The sequence below is a fragment of the Camelus ferus genome, chromosome 16 (genome assembly GCF_009834535.1).
Source record: "Camelus ferus isolate YT-003-E chromosome 16, BCGSAC_Cfer_1.0, whole genome shotgun sequence".
Taxonomy (NCBI): Eukaryota; Metazoa; Chordata; class Mammalia; order Artiodactyla; family Camelidae; genus Camelus; species Camelus ferus.
This window is the reverse complement of record NC_045711.1, coordinates 29,621,814-29,646,814: the sequence shown is the minus strand read 5'-3', so window position 1 is coordinate 29,646,814 and position 25,001 is coordinate 29,621,814. Positions and strand designations below refer to the sequence as shown.

At 38.4% G+C, this 25,001-nt stretch overlaps 1 protein-coding gene across 3 annotated transcripts in view; it reads right to left on the bottom strand.

Annotated features, from left to right (window-relative positions):
- Window positions 1-25,001, bottom strand: part of ABCA6 (ATP binding cassette subfamily A member 6) — a 51,337-nt gene that overhangs the window by 5,812 nt on the left and 20,524 nt on the right. For all 3 annotated transcript variants that reach the window (XM_014564023.2, XM_032456986.1, XM_032456987.1), the window contains exons 14-34: window positions 24,639-24,758; window positions 22,974-23,112; window positions 22,346-22,436; window positions 21,366-21,505; window positions 17,893-18,009; window positions 16,698-16,881; window positions 16,156-16,322; window positions 14,048-14,181; window positions 12,617-12,754; window positions 11,129-11,236; window positions 10,198-10,371; window positions 9,860-9,973; window positions 6,968-7,084; window positions 5,335-5,412; window positions 3,992-4,083; window positions 3,209-3,326; window positions 2,487-2,604; window positions 1,287-1,378; window positions 866-1,044; window positions 353-428; window positions 183-277 (exon numbers count right to left, since the gene is read on the bottom strand). In XM_014564023.2, the coding sequence (XP_014419509.2) occupies window positions 183-277; window positions 353-428; window positions 866-1,044; window positions 1,287-1,378; window positions 2,487-2,604; window positions 3,209-3,326; window positions 3,992-4,083; window positions 5,335-5,412; window positions 6,968-7,084; window positions 9,860-9,973; window positions 10,198-10,371; window positions 11,129-11,236; window positions 12,617-12,754; window positions 14,048-14,181; window positions 16,156-16,322; window positions 16,698-16,881; window positions 17,893-18,009; window positions 21,366-21,505; window positions 22,346-22,436; window positions 22,974-23,112; window positions 24,639-24,758 (2,591 nt within the window). The remainder of the gene's footprint in view (window positions 1-182; window positions 278-352; window positions 429-865; window positions 1,045-1,286; window positions 1,379-2,486; window positions 2,605-3,208; window positions 3,327-3,991; window positions 4,084-5,334; window positions 5,413-6,967; window positions 7,085-9,859; window positions 9,974-10,197; window positions 10,372-11,128; window positions 11,237-12,616; window positions 12,755-14,047; window positions 14,182-16,155; window positions 16,323-16,697; window positions 16,882-17,892; window positions 18,010-21,365; window positions 21,506-22,345; window positions 22,437-22,973; window positions 23,113-24,638; window positions 24,759-25,001) is intronic.

Sequence of the window (25,001 nt, the reverse complement as noted above, 5' to 3'; positions counted from 1 at the left end):
TGAATACCACACGAACATGATGCAATATTAGAGAATCTACTTGTTAAATATTTGTTTTCCTAATAATCTGGATTATCTCCAGGATTAGGAACCAGTGGGTTCGATTTTCCAAGATCAGTTTAAAAATGCTACCTTTACATATGGCTTGTACTCCTGGCACTGAGGGTTATGATAATTCTCACCACATTTGCTGCTGCTCTGTTGGATCCATGCCGGTAGACGGTTCATCCAGAAGCAGGATGGGTGGATTTCCCAGGATGCTCAGCACAAAGCACAACTAGAATGCAGAGAAACGCCCCATTTGCTGCCATCACCCATCAGCCCTCAGAGTAACCCCACACACCACACATACCTTTCTAGTGGCTCCTGTCATTAATTTCTGCACTGGAACATTCAGCTGTTCATGCAGTTTGAAAGCTTCCACCAATCTGACAGAAAATAGGATGAGACCATGTGACCAAGAGAGGATTTGAAGGAAAGGTAACCACACACAAGAGTAAGAGCATTATTCTAAAAACTCTAGTGATTAAAGAAAAAAAGTTTATTTTGGAACACAAAAGATTTTTCACCTCATAAAAAGTTTTTAAAAATGTCTAGAAATCTGAGTTTGGAAGTGAAATGGGTGATTATGCATGATTACTCATCTATTTAACACTGTCAACGATTTCATGCAATTATTTTTTTTAAAGATCCTCAATCAGAGATGCAGGAAACAGCTCCTGTCCTCCATCTCTGCTCTACCACTGACACTCCCTGAAAAAGTGGAGATGTCATTTCTACTCTCCACTCTCGACGAGTGAATTCGTCATTGATGGTACAGCCTCCCTGACTCTTGGCACAAAGGAATCCCATGACCACGCTGTACCGTGAAATAGTAACGGTGGCGTCCGCTTTCCTCAGCCCTTTCACGGCAGCAAACACCTCCAGATGTTCCCTCGCTGTCAGCGTGGGCCACAGCACGTTCTCCTGAGGGCAGTATCCCAGGAACTTGACCCTGCCGTCCCCCCGATGATCCAAAACTGAATCATATCCTGTCAGTTCCACCTAAGAAAGTAAGCTGGTTTTAGAAATGTGTAGCCTTTTCCCTAACCACATGATTACTAAAGACCTGATATACAGCTAGTAAATTTTTAATTTTTGAGCATCAAAGAAATATTACAGAAATTACTTCATATATTTATTATAGAAAACTTTTTAACTACTAAAAATAAGTCATAAAGATACAAACTATACATATTAGGATACTTCTATTTTGGGAATAGACACCATTTCTTCATTTTCACTACCTCTCCAGCTGTGGGCTTCATGATCCCAGACACCATTCTAATAGACGAACTTTTACCAGCACCATTAGGTCCTAGTAATCCCAAAATTTCACCTGAAAAGGAATCACCAACTATCAGTGTTGGAAGTAAAATAATAATATAAACCTGTTCCTTCAATAGCCTTCTGAGATACAGGTGCACCCCGTCAGTACCATTTTGAAATTTATAACGTATATGTAACCCATGTCTCCAAAACATGTTCTGTAACTCCTATAATTACATAAAATATTTTTGAAAGAGCTTGCGGATTTGTTATCAATACATGGGTCTTATTTTTTCCAGATTACTTTTTCACTGATTTTTTTTTTTTAATAGAAGATGGCTAATGTGCTGAGTACATAAGTGATTCCTGAGCCTGGGGAGTCAGGGACATTTTTTCCATCCCAAATTCCACCACCTGTGTCTGAGTCACCATAATCATTCATCTGAACTGAATAAAAGCCTCTTAGCTTGTCCAGCACACAAATTCATGAGCAAACAATAGCCAGGGTGTAATTTTTTTCCAAAATATAAATTAAATGGTAACAAAAAGCCTCTAAAAACCCTCCGGTGGCATTCCACTAACTTGGTATAAAATGTAAACTCTTCTGTATTCCTCAATGCAGTACCCTATCTGGCCCTGCTCAACTCTTTGACTTCATCCCTTCCATTCACAGATGCCCGCTGACCTCTCTGTTTGTGACTTAATCATCCCAAAGACCTCCTTATGTCTCAGTCCCTGCCCTCGCTATTTCCTCTGCCTGGGGTTCCCTTATCTCTTTAACCCCACAGAGCCAGCAACTTATCACCCAAATCTTGGCTTAAATGTCACTGCTCAAGAAAAGTCTTCCCTAATCCTAAATGAATGCAGCCCCAAGTCATTCATGTCACTTCACGTATTTGAATGCTCCACACAGAACTTGTCAATGTGACATCTGAAACTTCTCTTGATAAGCTATTTTTGTTTATTGACCCCTCTTAGGATGTAAAGTCCATGAGGTCAGTAACTTGTCTACTTTTTATGTAATATTTCCAGATCCTAAAACAGTCCCTGGCACACTCAAAAAATGTATTTTGAATGAATGAATGACTGCTTCAGCAAGTACAACAGTGCCTATAACACAGATGTTTCGTGGGCATTTCTAAAAAATAACGGTGAATAAAAAAGTGATTCTTTCAAACCTTTTTTAACACAGAAGGAGATATTTCTCACTGCTATTTTCTTCTTCCTCTTTGAACAGCAACTTTTCTTCTGGCCTGCATATTCTTTGTGCAGACAGCTAGCAATGATGACTGGTTTCTGGAATAGATGACAGCATAATTTTCCTCTTGAACTTCAGAGAGTTTACGTTTCTCTGTTCTCCCTACTGGACCATTTCTTGCCCTATATCATGAACTAAACCATATTTTGAGTTGAGGGTAACCCGTATTGCTTGTTTCAAATGTAACATGCATTCAGTGATGTCGATAATATTTATTGCTTCTAAATGGACTCAGAAAATAGCATAGTTTCATGGAAGCCGACTCCTTGTCTTCCCAGCAGTTTCTAAGCTCATGGAAACACCACAACAGCAAAGTCAAATGAAAGAATAAGCCTTGAAATCTTAATCTTCACTTGTCATTTTAAAAACAAATCTCACATAAATTCTTCAACTCATGAAATTTAAGGTTTTGAAATTATAGCTCTGCTTATCCAAGCCCATTTTTCTCAAAAAAAATAAAACCATTATGATTTGTGCTCTCCTTTGAGCTTCCAGAGAGCTCCAAAGAAGTGCCTGCATGTGTAAGAATCACATAATGCCCCAAACTGTAAACTTTCAAAACAACAACCAGCCCATCAACCTCTGTTCTTCACAGTTCTTAAATAGTTCCATTAACACCCGTTTTGTCACTTGCTTTCCTACCTCCTCTATTGAAGTGGTCAGGGCAGTGGCTGTTCTTATTCTTTCTGTTTGAACGTCTTCATCTTCATCTACAGGTTCTTCTGGATTTGGTCGAGCATCTCTACTTTTAGGGGAAATTCTGCAGAGAAAATGAAATGTCCAATGTGTGGTTTTTCTGGGTGTAAAAGATGTATCAAAAACCAGCTTCTCTGTGACTCTACCTCGGTCCTCACTCTCAGTAAACAGGATGGTGATGGCTGTATGAGTACTGCCTCTGCTCTTGCCAAGAACTTCCATCCCAGTAGCCAAATCCCTTTCTTGATGTTGTTGCCATACTCCTAATGAGCATCTTTGACCTTTTTTTTGTGTCAGCAAGCACTGCTGCTTCTTTAAAAATCAGGTCACCTACAGTTTCTCTGTTAACTCTGAGCCAGTGTTAATCACATCCAACATCTTTTACTGTTTACCCTTTCTAGAACTTGTAAACTCTGAACTATTTTGCTGAACCAATTCTACCCCATCTCTTCAGTTTAAGCATGTACAATCCTCTTGAATGGGAGAATGGCATATTTGAGTACTCATTAAATTTTTAAGAGACTAAGAGCTTCCTTCAGTTGATTCGTGGCAGAACTCTGCCTGGGTGTCCTATTCCTGGCAGTTAAGCCAGAAATCCACTGACCATCATGAAAATCGTCATGCTGTTTACACCATAAATATAAATTCTTATTAACGGATTGATAGTGCAGCCACTATCTATGAATATTAAAATATGATATAAAGTGTGAAATTAAGTTTTATCCCAACCTGAAAACAGGATCCTTTTGCATTATTTTATTTCCACACTTTATTTCCAAGCATCTTAGAACAAAAATGAACAGCAAAGCCTGAAAGTAAGGCTAGGAAAAAAGAAAAACAGTTACATTTAGGCCTAAGTTCAGAAATATTATTTAAACATTTGAATAAAATTTGTGGTCTTTTGTGTTCAGATAAAATAGATGTGAACCATCCTTACAAATGAGGGGAGGAATCCAGCTCTACAGTGACAATCCAGCTTTGTGGAACCTGCCTCCTGTCTTCCTCTTATATGATCTACATCCAGTCTGTCAGCAAAGTCTATCTGTTCCTACCTTCAAAACTGTCCAGAACCCAGCTAATTCTCACCCCTGCTTATGCTGCTGCCACCCCGGCCCAGGTCACTGTAGTTGCTCATTGTAACATGACAACACCTTGCTACCTGGTTTCCCTCTTCTTCCGTTGCCCCAAGCATCTATTGTCAACACAGTAAATAGAGTTATTTTTTAAAAAGCGTAAGTCTGATCATATCACTTTGCTTAAAACCCTCCAGTGACTCCTTGATTACTCAAAGCAAAGTCAAAGTCCTTAAAGTGACGCAGAACATTCTGTCACCCCTCTGTCCACCCCGCACTTAAGTAACCCTCTTACTTCTGTGACCCCCTCTCGTAGCACTCTCCCCTTGGGTTGCTCCACCACAACCACTCTGGCCACACTGGCCTCCTGGCTGACCCTGGAACAAGCCAGGGTCACTCTTGCCCCTGCTACTAGAAAGTTCCTCCCCACGCTATTCCTACAGCTTGCTTCCTTGCTTCTTTCAGGTCTTTGCTTTTAAAGTCAGTCTTTTCCTGACCACCCATCTGACACAGCATATGTTATGCTGTCTCTTTATAAGCCCCATGAGGGCAAGGACTTCTGTCTACTTTTGCTCTATGCCTAGAAAAGTACTGAAATGTATTCAAAGACAGTAGCTTTCTTCAGCCTAAATATACCAGTATAATCATTTTCCCCCTCGCATTCTTATTTTTTGACTTTTGCCTTTTATCTCTAATGCGAAGGATTGAAGTTATATTGCATGTTTTTTTTCTCTTTTAACAAGCTCTCAAATTTGGAGGGGCAGTAGACAGGGTAAATAAACATGAAAAATTATTTTTATATTGAATTCTGGACTTACGGAATCCATTCAGGCATATTAAAAGTAACTAGGATTTAGAATCATGTTTGAACTTAATTGCTTTATCTAAGCCTATATTAGAAACACTTTCAAAGTTGGCACCCAGACAAGATCACACAGTTATTACAATAAATGATAACCATCAACAAAAGTAGCTGATGAGGTAGAGAGGCAGTCTTACTATTAGGCATAGTAGAAGATCAGCTGCATTCAGATCATAATTTGGGTCTGGATAATTTATTTCGCTTTTGTGGGCTCTCTGCAAAGACAAAAAAAAAAAGGCTAGAGGGAAATTCATCAATTTTCCAGTCTGCATTTACATAATAGGGAATTTCACACACTGAACACTTCTCTCATTAAGCTTGACTCCCCTATGTGCAACGGTGATAAGCTATTCCCTGCAGATGAAAGAGGGTACCCTACTTAACCCCAAACACCTCTCAGTGAGAAGGGAACCTATGTCTGTTTGTCTCTTCTTTTATTTTTCTGTAATATTTTGGTTTAATGTTTGCGAAGTTTACAAAAGCACAACAGAGAGAGGTGCCTGCACTGTGGAAGATTCTAGGGGTCCACCATATTTGTCAAAATGCCCCTGATGAGTCTTCCTACCCCGATGGTTAATGTTTCCCACCACATTAATTAGCCCCATCATGGTGTTCTTTCTTCATCAATCAGTGTATTAAAAAAAATAACTCATTCCTCCTAAATAATGCATGACAGAGTCAGGTTAGTGTATTTTACCTTACAAGTCTACTCACATTTTAGGAGAGGAATGTTTAGGGAAAGGAATGAATTTCTAACCAGGAATTCCAGGCATTGCTCAATAAAGGGAAAAGAATTTTTGCAGCTGACTTCCTAGGTCCCCAAGAGCACAAATGACTGGGAAGCCCTCTCTACTTTCCTTAAAGCCATTTCAACCAGGATGAGGCAGGGCCCAAAAATGTATGTCCCAACTGAGCTGTTCTGCTCATCTCATCATCCACTTCTTTCCAACTGAAGCAGTTGGAAAGTTTCTTTAATGCCTCCCAGACTTTCCTGCATCAATGCCTTTGCTTCCCTCTACAGAACACGCTTCCCTCCTGCCCCACCTTCCCACTCATAAATTCTTACTTTTTCTTCAGGTTTCTGTTTAAACACTGCTTCCCCAGAAGAATTCTCTGACTCTCCAGAGTGCGTCAGCTAAGCTTTGAACCTTACCCTTGGTATTTTGCCCTTTTCCTTTGTAACCTTTAGGCCCCTTGCATTGACTTGCCTGAGGCTGGCCTGTCTTTGTCTCCACTAAGCTCTGTGAAAGGAAGGCCTGAGCTACCTTGTTCATCATGTGTCCCCAGTTACTGGTACAGCATCTAACACAGAATAACGTTTAATATATATTTTTGAATGAATGAATGTTATTGTATATCAGAATATCCTCTCAATGGATAATAAAGACCCATTAAATTAGGCAATGTTTTTCATTCTGGCATTACTTTTGACTAGCATTCGACAATGTTCATGTTTTGTAAAGTGCATACAGCAAAGCTTTTTAAATAGCTTTACTGAGGTTATATTTTCATGCCATAAAATTCACTTATTTTAAGTGTTTGATTCAAGGATTTTCAGTAAATTTACAGAGTTGTGAGAGCATCACCACAATTCACTTAAGAACATTTCCATCAACCCCAAAGAGACACCTTGGATGCATTTCTTGTCACTCCTCACACCCACCCAAGCCCTGGGAAACACCTGCCCCCTTTTGTCCTTATAGACTGATGCACAGTGCTTTAACAGGCTGCATATTCAAAGTTAATGACACAATTGATAACATTTCTTACCTCTTCCAAGAAAACTACAAATCCGCCCAAGGTCATTGAGGGCACTAATATCATGCCAACAATCCAGATAGGCAGTGAGTCAAATTCAGCCAGGATGCTAAACGTGATGACTGCGCTCTACAAGGCAAGGTGAAATACATTACATGTCATACATATTCAGGTCATTGATATTTGATAAACTATTTAAGATGTGTAGGTGTTTCTCATCATATACATGAGAATTTTCCATATGCAGAAATACCCCTTTCAAAGGGAGAAGGGAAGGGAGGAGCTTTTGTTAATGAGAACATAAGTGATCTTCAGCACCTCAACAGGAAATTCTTGGATAAAAAAATCTGGAGATTAATGTGAAAGCTAAAATGACCAAATAGACTTCCTGAAACCTCAATTTTATTCCTGAGTCTGTCACTAATTTTTGTATTACTTTTAACAGGTTACTTATTTTTTTTCCCCTCTGTAAAATGAGGTAAATTATACTAGATAATCTTGACTTGTTTTCAAATCTGACATTCCAGTATTCCATAACTATGCAGCTTCTTTTCAATAGTGTAAAAATAAAATAGACAAGTTAATTTGAAATAGATAAGGATGAGAAATAAAAAGGGAAAATAATCAGAAATTATAAACGAGTATTGTACTGTAACACTATGATGTATTTTTTTACATTTTGAACAAAGATGTTTTTATTTTACAAAATTTAGCTTGCTTCTGCAATACTACTTTGTCTTATTTTAATTGGTAATAATTCAAAAAATAGTTGGCAACAAAGGATAAAACAGTATCCAATCATTTGTAGATAAATTTCCATTTGAAAAATGCAGTGTTTCAGAGTCAAATGTTCAGTTCTCTGCTGTGGTGCTTTTCTTGCTATAGTTTGTTAATATCACAGAGAGAACATCTTAATCATCACATTAATCCACAAACCTCATAGTAAAAGTGTCTGTATTATCATGACTTTCCTTAGAAATAACAAAGTCAAATTTCTTCATTTCATTTGTTCATTTATTCACTTGCAGTTGAGGAATTATACAAGAGGAATTCACAATAAGATAAGCAGATTCGATTCTGCCTTCTCCCACGTATTAAAGGAACTTTGCTCTCATTAGACTTTCAAGCTCTGTTACGTAAAGATTAGGAAAACAGTGGTCTCCTCTCTCTATGCCAAGAGGTGAAAGCTATTGCTCTAGCAGGTTCTGGTGTATCAAGTTCTGGAAGGTCTGTCATATCCTGTGGAACTGATACACTGAAATCCTAGAACTTGGCTGAAACAATTCTGTCCACATTTTTTCCAATCCAAAACACCACTCCAGAGTCTGCATCCCTGAGAAGAGCTCCACCCCTCTTCTGCTTCTCACTGAAAGCTGAAGTATCAGGGGCTGAGGTCCGGTCTGCTGCTGATGTTGAGCTGCCCTCATCTGAGAGACTGTCAAGTCTGTACAAGCCAGGATGAACTGTGAGTACACGGTAAACCAGGAGCTGGCTTTTCACTTGACACACAGCAAACATGCATTCATCTAGACATGCATTTATCTCAGTCTGGAATGGTTTCTGTTTAAGGAGAGCCAACATAAAGAGTGGGAAAAGACATTAAGAAAAAGGAACCATGACTTAGGACTGAAGACCAACAAGCTTAAAGAGTGTCTCTGAGGTCACTCACGGGATATTTCGAGCCTCGGTCAGGCTGACAGTCACAGAACTGTCAACAGCCATAGTGGCCAATAACCCTGACATTGCTTGACCATCAGCTCTGAAAAAGACTTTGTTCAGAGTTGAAACTACTAGAAGACACAAAGTGTGGACACGAATTCTTTGTTCACCTTTGCTAGATATGCACAAAAGTACTGACTGAAAAGAAATCAATGATTAATCAGACTGACATCTGTACTGTGGACCCAGGATGTGAATTTACATTGGGCAAAAGGAGTAAGTCTTTTGACCTAACCAAAAAAAGTTTCCAATGCAAAGCATGAATGGAAAGACTTTTGGTGCACCAAATCTTTGTGATTGCCTCAAAGCCAGTCTTCCAAATAAGGTAACTCTATAGTTTTTTTCTCTAACTTCTATGCTTGGAATGGGTTGTGCTGATGGTGGCTAAGAGGAATAATAATAGACACTACCTGCTGAATACAGAGAAATATACTCTAGAGAAGCCAAATCAGAATACTGTCCACTGAGAAGGGAAAAATCTCAGTGACCAGAGCAGCCCAAGGCTGATTTCTTATAGAAGTCAATGGATGATGTTAAACATATTTTCTTAGCAGATGGAATTTGGCTGGGGTCCTCTCATGTTTCAGGACTCCCACTCCAACAGGTACGAGCTGTGTTTGCAAGACAGACATTCAGCCACCAGTTGGGGTATCAGCTAATAGGCAGCTGACGTGCTGAGATTAGACACTCTGGGTCTCCTGAGCCTTGGGAATGATTTCTGTCTGAGTTTTCAGTAATCGTGGGCTTTCAGTAATCTTTCATTTATATTTACTAACAAGTCTTTTGGCACAAGTATGAAAACATCTTTGATCTCTTAAATGATGAACATCTGATGTTAAAAGTGGCCTTCTTAAAGACCACAGGAATGGACTGTACTGTCAAACGTTATAAAGCCGTGTTTTGTTCTAGAATTACCAGAAGCCCTATATTCTGAAAGGTCCAGTAACTCAATAATAGCATCGTGAATTCCAGATCTTCTGTAAGGTTCTCCATAGATTCTAGTCAAGGGTTATACACGAATTCTCCAGGAACTTCATTGACTCAACAACATGTTACATTCCCTCTCCTTTCTAGTGTGGAATTTTAAGGTATTAATTTTCCCCACTGCACAAAGTATATGTGACTATTTTTAATGGTATATTAAAAGTTTAAAAAAGAACTCTATGTGTTTGTATAAGTACTTACAATATAGAAGCAAAATGACCAAAGGCCACTATTTTTTCTCCTCTCACGAAGGATAAATGATATCACATATGTCAGGAAGACAAGAGAAGCTGCATAACCAAATGTAATCACAGCCTGAAGATAATACAAATAAATGACATAGTCAGAAAAAGAAGTATTAACTGAGGGCAAGATTATAAATATTTTTTATGTTTCTCATTACACATGTACTTTGCATGTTTTTTTGTGTTGGTTAATGACAAAATGAAGATGAAGACATCATGATTATATAAAATATAAATACTAAAATGTATTCTGAATTACTTTATAAGATGCTGTCTATATAATGTGTTACTTACGAAAGCAAACACAATTCGACTTGTGAGATAAATGGGCAGCAGGTTTACTATGTAGAAAGTTAAATACATTGAAAGGAGAATAAAATTGTAGAGGTTGACATCCACCAGTGCCTGCCCACACCAGTAAGCAGAAGCGTGGAGGCCGGAAATCCACAGCTGGGACTTTGTTCTCCTCTGATGGGAAAACACAAGATACACATAGAGTTGATTGAAATCCAAATCCAAAACAAACACGTTGGAAGATTTTTAAATATAAGCATAATCTCATATTCTAATATTTTTAAATCTTCTAATAATTTTAATTAGGTATATGCTGTTAATTAGGTATATTTGAAAATGAGTACTGTTTCATTTGACAGATTTGAGTCACAACGCTACTTTAACTCATGAAGAATGAATAGAAAAGTAGGCCTCATAATGATCAAGGCATTAATCTCCTTCAAAAAAATGTTATTTTGTGATCTGAAGGACAATAAATTCTCCATTATACGAATATGCTCTAGGAGAGTTAACTGACTCAGAATGCTGAGGGATGACTTATTTAAATCTGATGTAACTGTTTTGCCTGGATAATAGGCATAACTCAATACAAATATAACCCCCCAAATTTTATTCTCCACAGTAGAAAGTATTCAAGTCTTAAATATTGTCCTCAATGTTCTTCCCTGTAGTTAGGAAATAATGTAGTTGAAAGTTTTGTAATACTCCCCTTTGAAGGTTTAGATTAATTTGAGTCCCTGCAAGATTACTGAACTTTTCCTGTAATTTTGGAGTAAAAAGTATTTTGTGTTTTGAGAAGTAAATTTTCTGACTTGATAGAGATAATGCTTAACTACATCATCTATTTCAAGTATATCATAAAATGTTTTCCTGTGAGGAAACAGATAGCATTTAAAACGCAATCTCTGAGGGCTCCTTCCCCTTTACTTACTTTGTAATCACTGACACTGTGCATGGCGATGTAAGGAGACAGGCTGCACACAACAAAAAACAAGAAAAAGGAGCCCTCTGGCAGCCCAGTCCAGAACGGTGCATAAATCTGCAAACATAAAAGGTACTTTATTTTGTAGGGTATATAGAAGTGGAAACATGTCACACGCATGAACCTTATCTAATGTCACAAATCAAAGTTAGCTTTAAACAAATTAATTACTCAATTAAATATATCTAATTAATTAATTAAAATAATTTAAACTAGGAATTTGACACAACATTGTAAAATGATTATAAATCAATAAACCAGGAAATATTTTTTAAATGAAACAAATACTAATCATCATAAACAAATGTGCTTCTTGAAATACTGAAAAGTCAAAAGAAAAGTGTATATATAGTTCATCAACAGCTACGCATGGAGGTAGGTGGGAAAATCATTTCTGATCATCTAGCATGAGGCTTCAACTCCTAGGGAGAAAGAGAAGTGAAAAACAACTCAGGACCCACCTCAGGGTGTATACCAAAAAGAACTGAAAGCAAGGTCTCAGAGAGGTACCTGCACACACAGGTTCACAGCAGTATTATTCACAACAGCCAAGAAATGGAAGCAACCAAATGTCCGTGGACAAACAGAAAGAAAATGTGGTATGCACATGCAATGGAATATTACTCACCCTTAAAAAGGAAGGAAATCCTGCCACATGCTACAACATGGATGAACTGTGAGGACATGATTCTAAGGGAAGTAAGCTCATCACCAAAAGACAGATACAAGTATATGATCCCACTTAGATGAAGTAACAAAAGTAGTCAAATTCATAGAAACAGCAAGGAGAAAGGTGATTGCTGGGGGCTGGCTCCTATCACTGCTACCTGTTGTCTAGATCCATCTTACAGCCAGCTGACAAAGATCCTGAAAATCCAGCCTGTGGGTATCACAGACGTAATGTAAAGAAACTGTGGGTGAGTGGAGCAGTTAATCAGAAGGCAGACAGCCCGAGGACTGGCAAATTCTTCTTCACTTCAGTGTGTCTACTACCCATTCAGTCAACGAGGGGTCCACCAACAAATTATATTGGATTTGTAGGTCCTCAAGCTGAGTGATAAGTGCTCCTGATTTCCAATTCAGTGTACAGACAGACAGACACACACACATACACACACACACACACACACACACACACACTCTCTCTCTCTCTCTCTCTCTCTTTCTCTCCAATACACTTCAGCAATCAAGTATGTATTTTTTCAGAAGATTCCCTAGGAAGACTATGACATAATAAAAAATATTCCCCCATGGGACTTCTCTGGTAATAACAAGTCAAAAATCATCTTTTGTTACATATAGTCTGTTTATAATGTTAGGACAAAATAATAACTTTAAGGATGAACAATCAATTATTAAGTATTTAAAGGCTAAAGAGGGAAAACAGGTTGCTTCTCAAATTCCTAATTGTTCAGAATGAGTAAATCCAATACTTACAAAAGGAAATGAGCTTCTCTCGGTTCGAATACATTGTGTATGATTAAACATTCGAAGTAGCCCATTGCTGATAACATTCATAAGAATAGGAAAACAGTGTAGTCTCTTGGTATTGCACACAACTGAAAATCTATATGCCTTCATACAAAACAAAGACAAATAAAATAATGTTAATTCTAAATCATTAGAGAACAAAGAAAAAGGTTTTGTATATAAAATCTTAACAGTGCCATATTCCTGATGTGTGACCACTTTTAACTGGCCTTTCTGAGCTACAGCTTCCACTTCTGTGAAAGAGGAAGATAAATGGGCTGTTACACTTTAAATGTGATCACATCTATTACACTCTAGCACAGTGGACAGCACAGTCAGCAATATGAGTTTTTATTAGTATTGCTAATTTTAGATCACTTTGTCCTCATTTTGCTGATGAAGAAATTTCAACTAACAGAACTTGAATGTGGCCCTGCCAAGGGGACACTGTGTAAGTTTACGGTGAGCCAGCAAAGGAACCTTGATTTTATGGGTAGGAGATAAGCATGAAATTCATAAAATATTCATGGTTACACTGTTAATGAAGCATTTTCACACTTTCTAAGATAATGGTCTTCATGTTGATGACAATGTTTCTGTGTCCATCAAGAGGCTCAATACTGTTTAAATATTACCAGTAGCTCATGTAATAAATACGTTAGATAAGTGTCAGGGGAAGCAATGCCAAGCAACGTGGTTTCCTAAAGTTTTCATAGAGATGACGTTTTTCACGACATACTAACTTCAGGTAGAACTGAACTCACTGTCCATCGTCAAAGGCTTTTGCTTTTGTTTTTATTTCCCTTGTAGCAAGAAATAAAGAGGAAGCGTCACTTAATTTGGCTTCCAGCCTTCCGCGGGGACATAGGACTCAGAGTCTTCCTTAAGGTTGGGATGTATTTTCAATAGTCTCGTTCCTTACAGGATCTCTATTGCTTGTACTCTTCTATCCAAATTGAAACATACTAAATGATAAACTGAGAACACATTTTTCTCAGAGGCTTCATGTGGCTATTATAATATTTAATGTATTTTCTCTCTATATAAAAATATTATTTGGGTAATTAGTCATTAAATAGGATTTCTTAAATTCATAACTGCATTGGTTGGTAGTTATAACATCTAATATTTTACTGAGTCTGTATAATGCAACTACATTTAGCTACTTTCAAAATGTAAAAAAAAAATCATCTAATTCAAAAGTTAAGATACAAAATGTTTTCCAACAAGTTATTGTTTAAACTTCACAGTTTATTCAATAATAACCCCAAATGTTTTGGGGTCAGGTTGTTGTATGCTAGCTGGGATGACTTTCTGCAGTTTTTAAAACTGTTAAAATGTTGCACTTTATTAATTTTTTTCATAAAAGCAAAAACAAGAGGCAAGTAGCAAGCGTACTTTTTGTTTACCAGAAACTATGATAGCTCCATTGTAAGATGGGTCATCAGTGCCATTTCTATTTTCAAAGTCATCTATTTCCAAAAGGATATTTTGATGCTTCAGTGATTGTATAAAATCTTCAATGTCTGATTCTGGTATTAAATCAATAACAGAAGACCAATTTAAAAAAATAAATCACAAACACAATTTAAAGTCAATATTTATAGAATATTAATGTAAAGGCATGTCTCTTTGGGCATCAAAATAATATTGGCCCATGAAAGAGAACCCATTTTATCATCTTATATTTATCAAATCTTATGCTGTGATAACTTTATAATTATATTTAATGCAAGTTAACATGTGACCATTAAAACAAGATAACACTATTTTCTGATTTGTGGTTAAAAAAATACATTTGAACTCAATAATTTGTGGAAATATAATAATTGCATGAGAATTACTTTAGATTGGGCAGCCTAAAATGTCCAATAATAATGCTTCCCCCTCCCTTATTCGAAATAATAGAAAAATAAATATACGTATGTGTATGTATAACTCACACATCTATTTTACGCCTATTTTACATATTGACATATGCTACATTAATATATTTTTGCTCTTAGGAAGTAGGAAGTGAAGAGGAACACTGTCCAACCACAGTTTTTGATATGCCCTTCAAGAAGCAAGCAGCTGAGACTGGTTTGACAGAGAAGACCTGCAGCCTAGAGCGCCTAGGAGCAGACAGCTACAAGGTAGACCAGCTTCCAGGAGATCTAGACTCAGAGTGGGCAAATTCAGGCGGCAAAGCGGGCTCTGAAGCCACGGTCAGGCTCACTGACTGGTTAACCACGCCTTGAGCAAGGCGACCACATGCCGCTTCTCATGTTCCCCACAGAGGACGCAGCAGCTGCAGTGGTCCCCCAGGATACAGGTCCCCAAATTTACTTTCTAAGAGACATTATCTGGGGAAAACATCAGGGCAGGACCTAAGGTAACTCCAGACAATTAAAAGGACAGGGTGGAATGAGAAGGAAAAAGGAGGACTCTCATCTTTTGCTCATTTAAATTTTGAACTGGGAGGCATTCTGGGGCAGTCACACATCCCACTGCAGTCACTTTACCTTAATGGTGGCCCACATTCACCTAGGCAACCAGGGATTCTCCAATTTAAAGATGAATATTTAACCAATATTCAACAGATTTTGAGAAAAGAGGAACAAGATGGCATAGAAGCTCCAAACTTAAATCACAAAACAGCTAACAGCTAAGTACAGAGAAGAAAAAAATAAGTAAACACAAGTATGTTGATCTCAGAGTGACTGGAGAGGAAAACGTGAGATGAAAGACTGAAAGGTGAACAATTCTAGATATTGGAAATCCACTATGCAATTAGCAAGACTTTCAGTTTTAGGGTAGCAGAGTGAATAAAATTTATTTTCTAAAACTCAAACAGAAAACAAAGAGATCAAGAATTAGAAACAAAAAGACCATCTTGGTTTAAAGATGTGAACTCTGAGTCACAAATGGATATAAAAATTGGAACATGCAGGGGGAAGTCATCAAGAGAAGACTTGTACTCTGAACATACTTTTTGACATCTTAGGGAGAAACATAAAAGCTTCTTTTTCACAATTTAATGAACAGTTAGGCAAAACCAGTTACCCATCATTTAGGATAACAAGATCATGGGTTCCAAACGGTCTTAAAAGGAATCTTCCCAGATCTTGTTGGAGGGACTTAGGGTATAAAAATGCCATCTTTATATATCAATCAGTGAGTACAATATTTATGGACTAGGTTGGGCTGCTGTAACAAAGAGATCTAAAAATGGGGAGGTTCAGTAAATACAGTAGTCTACGTCCCTCTCACATAAGACCTTAGGATAATCAGGGAGATGCGCAGCTCTACTCTACCAGGTTACACAGTGACTCAGGCTCCTTCTAGTTGTCCCATCATGCCCACCAGGTCACAGCAAATATGCATTGTTCCTCATAAGTAGTTTTCTATAAATGAGGTTTAAATACACACATTTTCATATCTTATATTTGCCTCCCTCCCAACAAATGTTATTTAGAAATAAAAATAAATTATTTCCAGATTTAAGTGTTTGTTTTTCTGTTTACCAGTGTTATTGATGATCAATAAGCTGGTACGAAGGTCTTGGGGAAGTTGTCCAGGAGAGAGGAAATACAATTCAGGTTTAAACTCCCAAGAAGTCTTCTGACTTAATATAACATAATGTATCCTTTCCGCAATCAAAGGGAGCATTGCAATCCCAAGTACGAACAGTCTACCAACAAAGAAAAGTTACCGTGTGAATCTATAACAATGTTACTCATTCAGCCAGACATTGCACAAATATTTGTCGAGTTCCATCTATAGGTGCTAGAATTTTGCAAGTCATACCTTAGTAGGCCACACAGTGCTGAGAGGCATTGCTATATAAGCACCAGGCTATCAATCTGTGAATATTAAACAGACCTCTGAGTAAGGCTTATAAGGTCCAACGTATGGTATTCCCATTGCTGGGAAAATCAAGCACTGCCTTTATCCGTCCTCTGGCAGGAGTGTTGGTTGGGTATTGTGTTCTAGTTTTAAATTTACTTCTAGTTTAACCCTCTCTTGACACTCATTATCTAACAAACCACAGTGCTCTGATACTCACAGGGTCAAAAGTGCTTTCTTTCCATGTTTTAACTTTAAGAAACGGAGTCGTGCAATTGCACAGAACTGCATCCTCCAGAGACGCATGCCACTCACAGCCTTCTGCGTTTCAGGGAGAGAAAAGCACGCTGGCTCCATTTCATGTCGGCTTCCTGTGTCCCTTATCATCTCTGCCTGTTCAAAATCTGCACACACACACACACACAATATGAATGTCATCTCTGGGCATCATAGCTTCCTCTTCTTAGTAATATTAAAAATTGCTTTAGAATGTTTGTGGTTACAAAGCAAAGAATATAAGAATTATGTTTATGATGGCCACATTCAATAAACTCAGTGGTAAAATATACTGAATTCACACCAAAAGAATAATTCAGGAAAGGGTGATCTCATTATGCCCAGTCTTTGAAGAGGCATGGAAGGTTCCATATGTAACAATGTTCTGAGGGATTTCAAGAAATCTTCTCCAAAGGAAGAGCCAGTCATTGATGCCTAAATGCCCACTATTAAGCTATCAATAATTCCGACCTGTCGGTGAAAGAGTGCCAGCTCTGGAACCAGAAGATCTGTACCTGATTCCCAAATATATGACTTACAAGCAGCATGATTTGGGACAAATCACTTAAGTGCTCTCAGGTCTGAATTTCTAACATGTAAAATGGTGTCCAAAGCATTTGCTGGAAAGGTTATTAGAAAAAGATAATGCAGTAGCTACACATTGATCAAACAGACACTCCATTGTTGACAACTCATTCTTATTGTTCATTAAAATACATCTTGGGAGATTAGCTAATCCTTCTCCCCATTAAGCCTTAAGTGGAATTTTGTATTTGAACAAGCTAAGGGCATTTTTTAACCCTTAGCAGAAATATCTGGTCAGACCTCATGACCCTGACTGAGAGCCTTTCACATCCTCAAAATATCCAAGAAGCAGTGAGCATCTGGGGACAGGAGAAAACTGCTGAAATAGGAAGAAAACAGTTTCCCTACAGAAATTTGGGATATTCCAAGAAGGGATCTGTGTTCAGTCCTAGTAATGATGTGAAGAAACAATGACAGTCCCTCCCAAATGGCAGAGTCAGATCTGGAATTTGTCACGTTCCTTAGTGTGAATCATGCATAAGACATTATAAATACTAAGCTGATACATGATCATGTGGAAATTGATCTTCTATGAATTATACAAATAGATTTACCTTGTTCGGTAGTTGATTTTCCTTCAAGTTTCATAAAGACTTCATTCAGAGTTGACATGGAAATGTCATAACTCATCACACCCTGGCCAGAACCCTTATCAAGATCACTGAACAGGTCTAAGGCAACAGAAGGGAATAGATACATGTGAAATACCACATCTATAACCAAACCGAGTAGATTAAAATTTATTTAAAAGATGATGCCGACTATTGTTCAGAAGATGTATGTCTTTGGAATACCACAGTAGGCAAAAGCAAGATTTTAGTAGAATGTTCTCCCTCCTTGAAATGAGTGTGTCAGGCTTCTCCCTCCATCCTCACACTGCCTACATGCTGTCTTCTGTTCCCTGCTCATGAACTGCCTGCAAAGTCTCTGATGAAAGATGAGCAATCAGAAGGAGCATCGTCTTCTCACCTCCACATCATAAATTAGCATATATGTCTCCTGATTTTCCTTCTGTATGATTTGTAGCTGCTCCCACCAAAGACGACCTCTCTGACTTGTGTCCTGAATTCCATTCCTTTTGGGCATCTCAAGGACTTCCCCAAATAATCTCCTCTTTCTCTCCTGCATCATCAATTTCTCCTACCTGAACTGGGTCACCCCAAACGCAAAAGTGCTGTGAGGTTGCCCACTGAACAAAGACAAGCAACAGCAAACAAAACAAAACAACCTACTCCCCACATGCCCCCCTACGCACAGATGGCTTCAAAGATTTGTCTACTGTGCTGTCTTTCATTAATCACATCCGATGCACACTTACCCTACTCAAATCCTAATGCTACCCTTATCCCTCCACAGAAGCTACTCTTTTCAACGTCATCAGTGAGTCCAGGTTTTTAAATGTAATGGCCAGGTATGGTAGGGGGGTGCTTTTATTCAAAGCTGTTGACTCTTCCCTCCTTCTAGAAACATTTTCTCCCTTGAGAACACATTCTCTTGCTTTTCCTTCAGCTTCACAGGGGGCTTCTGATTTCCACTACACTCTGACTCTACTCTCTCCTGAGGATTCAGTCCTAGATCACTTCTCTTTCCATACACTGTAATCCAATCCCTTTTCATTAAATCCATCTATATGCCAATGATTCCCAAATTCAATTCTCACTTCGTTCTCTGATTTCCAGTGTCCTATAACCAACTATATACTTGGCCATTTGACATCTCCACTTGGAAGTCTAAAAGGATCTCAGAGAAAACATTTCCAAAACAGAGCATTAATTCCTCCTTCGCCATTCTACCCAATTGTCCCTCCCATCATTTCACAATAAATGACACCACCTTCCACCTAGTAATTCAAGTCAAAATGCTGCAGGTCGTCCTTGATTTTCCACTTTCCTTGTGCGCCACAGACTGGCCATTAGCCAGATTCTTTGGCTTTATCTCCAAGTATGTTTCAAATCTACCCATTTTCAACCATCTTTCAGCTGGTACCATAGTAACCCAATCACCATCATCTTCTACCTACACCTCTGTAATGGTCACATGGCTGGTCTCCTAGTGTCCATTCATGTCCTCTATATCTGGTGTGATCTTTTATACCCAGAGAATGAAAATATACGTCACATCACATCAAGCCCCAGTGATGACTTTCAGTGGTTTCTCAATGCATTTAAAATAAAGTTCAAAGACCACACCACAGCTTCCAAAGCTCCATACGTGCAAGTCTCTATCCCCACAACCTTGCCCATCCCCACTTGCCACTCTGCCCTCTCCCTCACTACAGTCCAGACATCCTGTTTCCCTCTCTGCTTGGAATGCTTCAAACATTTTCCTCTTGTAGTTTTCAGTGACTACTCCATATAAACCCCAGCCTAACACCAGTCAAGCCCATATGTTTATTATTTTATTATACAGTTGTAATATCATTTGGGTTATTGTGTATGTCCACTTCTCCCCACCCAATGGAATGTAGGCTTCTTGAGGGTAGGGACATATATGTCTTATTTAATCCCTAGCACGTTAAGCAGTGCCTTTTATACAACAGGTTCCCGATAAACATTCATTATGTACGTCTTTCATGGTGGGTACTTGGACGAGGATGCAAGCTTCTTTGAGAAGACTCTCACCTACCACTTTCTACAAATGGTTGCCAGATAGGCCAGCAACATTCCTGAGAGGAACTAGACGAGGTCTGAGGTTGGAGAGGCACTGTGTTTCCCCACGGCCTGCACATCACATGCAGAGGCTCTGGGATGTTCTAGCAAGGACGTAAGTATGCCATGGACTGGCAGAGGCCTGGGGTCTGCATCTGAGGCTGCCATGGCTCACAAATCAACACCAGGGACTCTGGCTAAGTGACATATTCTAGTGGTGATTTCAGCATATAACTTACTATTCCTCTTCCCCAACCAAAAAAGAAGGTAAGCTAGTTGCACCTCATTGGACGTTAGTCCAAGAACAGAAGAACATAGTACAGCCCGAGGACCTGAGGACACCATCTTCCATGCTACTCTAAGGATGACAGAAAGCCACCCTATTTGCAGGTTGAGACTAAATCTGAATTCCTGAGTACTTGTCTAATGAGAGTGAATCATCCACATGAGCCTGTTTGATCAGGCCTGCAGAAAGTTAAACCTTTAATGAAAGTAAATGTTTAAGCAAAAAGAAAGCTGTTTAAATCAGAAAAGACTGGGGCACATTTCCTCAATTTTAAGACAAGGAGAATTACAGCACCATCCTCACCGAACTGCTGTGAGGGCTAAAGGAGTTGACATATATGAAGCTATCAGAACAGGGCCTGACTGATGGGTAAGTACTGTGCCAAGAGCTAGTGATTATTAGAATTACTTAATCAAAGAGATCCTAGTTGGGTGGTGCTACCCAGCAGACTGGGAACCCATGGTAAATACTTGGGTAGAATAAATAAACTATGTTTTTCTCTGCAAAATAATTACATACACAATTAAATTAAAATACAAAAGGGAACCTATAGCAGCGGCCTTGATGCTCCACCCCCACCTCTTCTGCACTCACCTAAACACAGCAAATCTGCTCATTAAGAACACCTGCCTGGAGGCATTTTTTCCCCCTGAGCTGTGCAGCATGCTAAGTTCATGGTGGGCACAAGCCAGAAGGGTCAGAAAACTAATACTCCTGGAAGCCCCTCTTAACCAGTGACGAATAAGGAGTAATTAAATACCCCGGCTTTCTCACCCCTCTGGTGACATACCTCTGAGCCCCTCATTCATTTATTTCTCTCAGTGGCTTCATATCTCAGTGGCTTATTGCAATAACCTGCCTGAAAATGCAAACTTCCCTGGCTTCCTCCCCTTCCCTCTCTCTTGTCCCCATTCCTTATGGTGCTTCTAAGTATCAATTACCAAACAAATCAGTTCCACTAAATCCTTCATCTCAAGTTCAGCTTCTTAAGAAACCCAACCCAAAACAAGATCCAAATCCATTAAACAATGAAAACTAATAATGATGTGAACACTGTTCCCAAATTTCACTCCATTGTGTTCATATTTGTTACCTGGAAAGTTATTTGTCCTTTCCACAGGCAAAGCATACACAAGCTTTTCTTTGCTTTCTGCCTTCAGTTTAGCATCGGGGATGTGATGCTTAATGAAGGATGTTATTTTTTCTGGATCACATGTTTCATTTCTGCACAAACTAATATGTAAAAGAAAAGACAATTCATTTGTATTTTCTCTACTGCTACCAGAAAAAAAGAGCTTTTATTGGATTTCTAGCTTTTGAGTACTACCTTACTTGGCTTTAGGGAACAAACAAAATGAGTAAATAACAATAACAATGCCATCGGTTTGAAAAATCTTATGATCTAAACGGAAAAGGTGTATAAACTCAAAACTACAGATACGTAATGTAATTAAAACTACATATTAAGCACGAAGATAAACAGAGGGAGGTAAGAACATTAGGCAGAAGAGATTTCTTAGGGAAAATAATTGTGTAGATAACAGAAAATTAGTGTCTAATAGGGAACTTTGCCCTTCATGTATGTTTTGTTTGGCCATCAGGTTTTGTTTTGCTTTTTAATTTTTTTAGCCTGGACATACTTTCTTGTTAGACACAGTCCTCTCTCTGCCACCAGATTTACTTGGTTGATACTAGCTTCTGAAAGCATTGGACCTTGTGCCCTAGGAAAGAATGAGAACACACTGCAGGATTCTACGGATCAGCTGAGGAGAACTGAGGGTGGGGAGAAGGTGGAGGTTGAGGCTGCACAGGGCGGCAACCTGGAAAGTGGTCCGGAAGAAGCCCTGCTGTGACCAGTCAGCCTAGGCTTCCCCTTTGGGATTCTGCCTACCGTTGGTCAGTGAAGATACAGGAGGCAGGAATGTGGGGAAAAAAAGCTTTTGGGAAACACTGATTAATCCAGTTCAGCAGCGATGGAGCATGAGGCCAATTCTCTCTCAGAATGGTCTCCCTTTTTGCTATACCAGTATCAGAAATACATCTACATGTCCAATCTTCCCTTAAAGTCTTTACCTTAAGTGATATCCAAGACCCCATCTTCTCTTCAAAAAGACAGAGGAGCCTGCACACTTCAGTCTCCCGCTGGACATGATCACTTTTCTATCTGAGTAACAAGAAGTAAGAGAGAGAAAAGGATAGGAGCCACTTCTCCCAAATCTAGAAAGTGTGGGTGGAGGAGCACAGCTCTGATTTCCAAAGGAGAAGAGTTCTGTGGGCATAACTACATCTAAGGTGCATTTAAAAATTGGAAACATGCATTAAAATAGATGCATTTAAAATGAGCTTATGCATTCCAGTCTTCTTCAGTGGCCCTCAACACTTCTTAAAAAAACCATAAATTATACAGGCATATTTCCTACTCTTTATGGTAAAGAATGAATGGATATTTTCAATCAAATATACATGAAAGAAGATCTGGATGTTGAAATTAAGCTGATCTGAAAAATACCACTTTTCTCATTAGCAGTCACAGTCTCGCACATGTACAGTTGCTGAGGGATTCTACAGTGGGATTAGATGCCTGTCATCCCTCAGATTCCTATGGAATAGACACACCAAGGTGATGAAAGCAGGCATCTTGGCCTGGGAATAAATATTTCCCAAGGTCTTTACCATCATGTTGGAGAAAACCAACAATTACCAGCCAGAACATCAGCTTCATCTATGAAATGTGTACTCAAGAGGATCACGCGGTCTGCTTTGCGCTCTTTGAGGAAGCTCCATACTCGATGTCTTGAAAAGGGATCCAATCCTGCAGTTGGTTCATCTAACAGTAAAATCTACAGAGGATGAAGATATATAAAGTGTGTGTCTCTTCCACGTTAATTATTTCCACAATATAATATAAGAAACAATAAAAATCAAAAAATAATAATGACTATCCAACAACTTATGTCCTATATACTTATATTCATGGCTAAACATAGTAGGTTCTCTCTTGATCCACTACAATGAAAACTCCACTACTACCAGTGGTAAAAGGAGAGCCTGACTTCTTTGATATTAATCTTAGCAATATTTTTTGGATATGTCTCCTCAGGCAAGGGAAACAAAAGCAAAAATAAACAAATGGGACTACATCAAACTACAAAGCTTTTGCAGAGGGAAGGAAATTATCAATGAAACAAAAAGTTTGACTACTGAATGGGAGAAGATATTGTCAAATGATATGACTGATTAGGGGTTAGTATCCAAAATATACAAAGAACTTACACAACTCAACATCCAAAAAAAAAAAGTTATAAAATGTTCAGGGGACTTGAAAAGACATTCCTCCAAAGACATACTGATGGCCAACAGACACATGAAAAGATACTCAACATCACCAATCATCAGGGAAATGCACATCAAAACCACAATGATATATCATCTCATATCTGTCAGAATGGCTGTTATCCAAAGGGCAACAAATAACAAGCATTGGTGAGGATGTGGAAAAAAGCAAACACTCGTGCACTGTCGGTGGGAATGTAAATTGGTACAGCTACTATGGAAAACAGCACGGAGTTTCCCTAAAAATTTAAAAATAGAACTACCATATGATCTAGCAATTCCACTTCTGGACATTTCCCCCCCAAAAAACCAAGAACACTAATTCAAAAAGATATATGCACCCCTATGTTCATTGCAGTATTATTTATAACAGCCAAGATATGGAAGCAACCTAAGTGTCCATCAATATAGGAATGTATAAAGAAGATGTGAGATACATATACAATGGAATATTACTTGGCCATAAAAAGAATTAAATCTTGCCATTTGCGAAAACATGGTGGACCTAGAGGGTATTATGCTAAGTGAAATAAGCCAGAGAAAGACAAATACTGTATGATCTCTTTTATATGTGGAATCTAAGCAATAAAACAAACAGAACAAACAAAACAAAACAGAAACATACTCATTGATACAGAGAACAAACAAGTGGTTGGCAGAAGGGAGGAGGGTGGATGAGTGAAATAGGTGAGGGAGATTAAGAGGTATAAACCTCCAGTTACAAAATAAATGAGTCATGAGGATGCAACATACAGCATAGAGAATATAGTCAATAATATTTTAAGAAGTTTGTATGGTAACAGATGGTAACTAGACGCATTGTGGTGATCATTTGTAATGTACAGAAATACTGAATCACTATGTTGCACACCTGGAACTAACATTGTGTTGTGGGTCAATTATACTCCAAGTAAATAAATAAAGTAAAATGTAGTTTCATCATCTGTGTATACAATAAAATGTCTTTACCACACACACACACAAAAGAGCATGACTTGTTCCTGATACTCAGTCTGCATTCCTCCACACTTACTTGAGGATCTCCTAAAATGGCAATCCCAAGGGTCAGCTTTCTTTTCTGACCTTCACTTAATTGTACAGCAAGACTATCCTGAATGTTCTGTATGTCCAATTCCAATAAAATTCTTTGAACCTAGACAAGAAAATATACAAAGCTTAAAATCCAAGATGATTAACCATCCATTAAAGTTATATATATACACACACACATACACACACACACACACACATATATATAAACACACACACATACATATATTTTTTTTAAAGGGCCACATTGTCTAAATTTTATTCATAACAGGGCAGTAAATCACTGGCAGGAATTCTGTGGTCATGATTTAACTTGGCAAATGGTTGGCAGTTTTGATCAATTTGA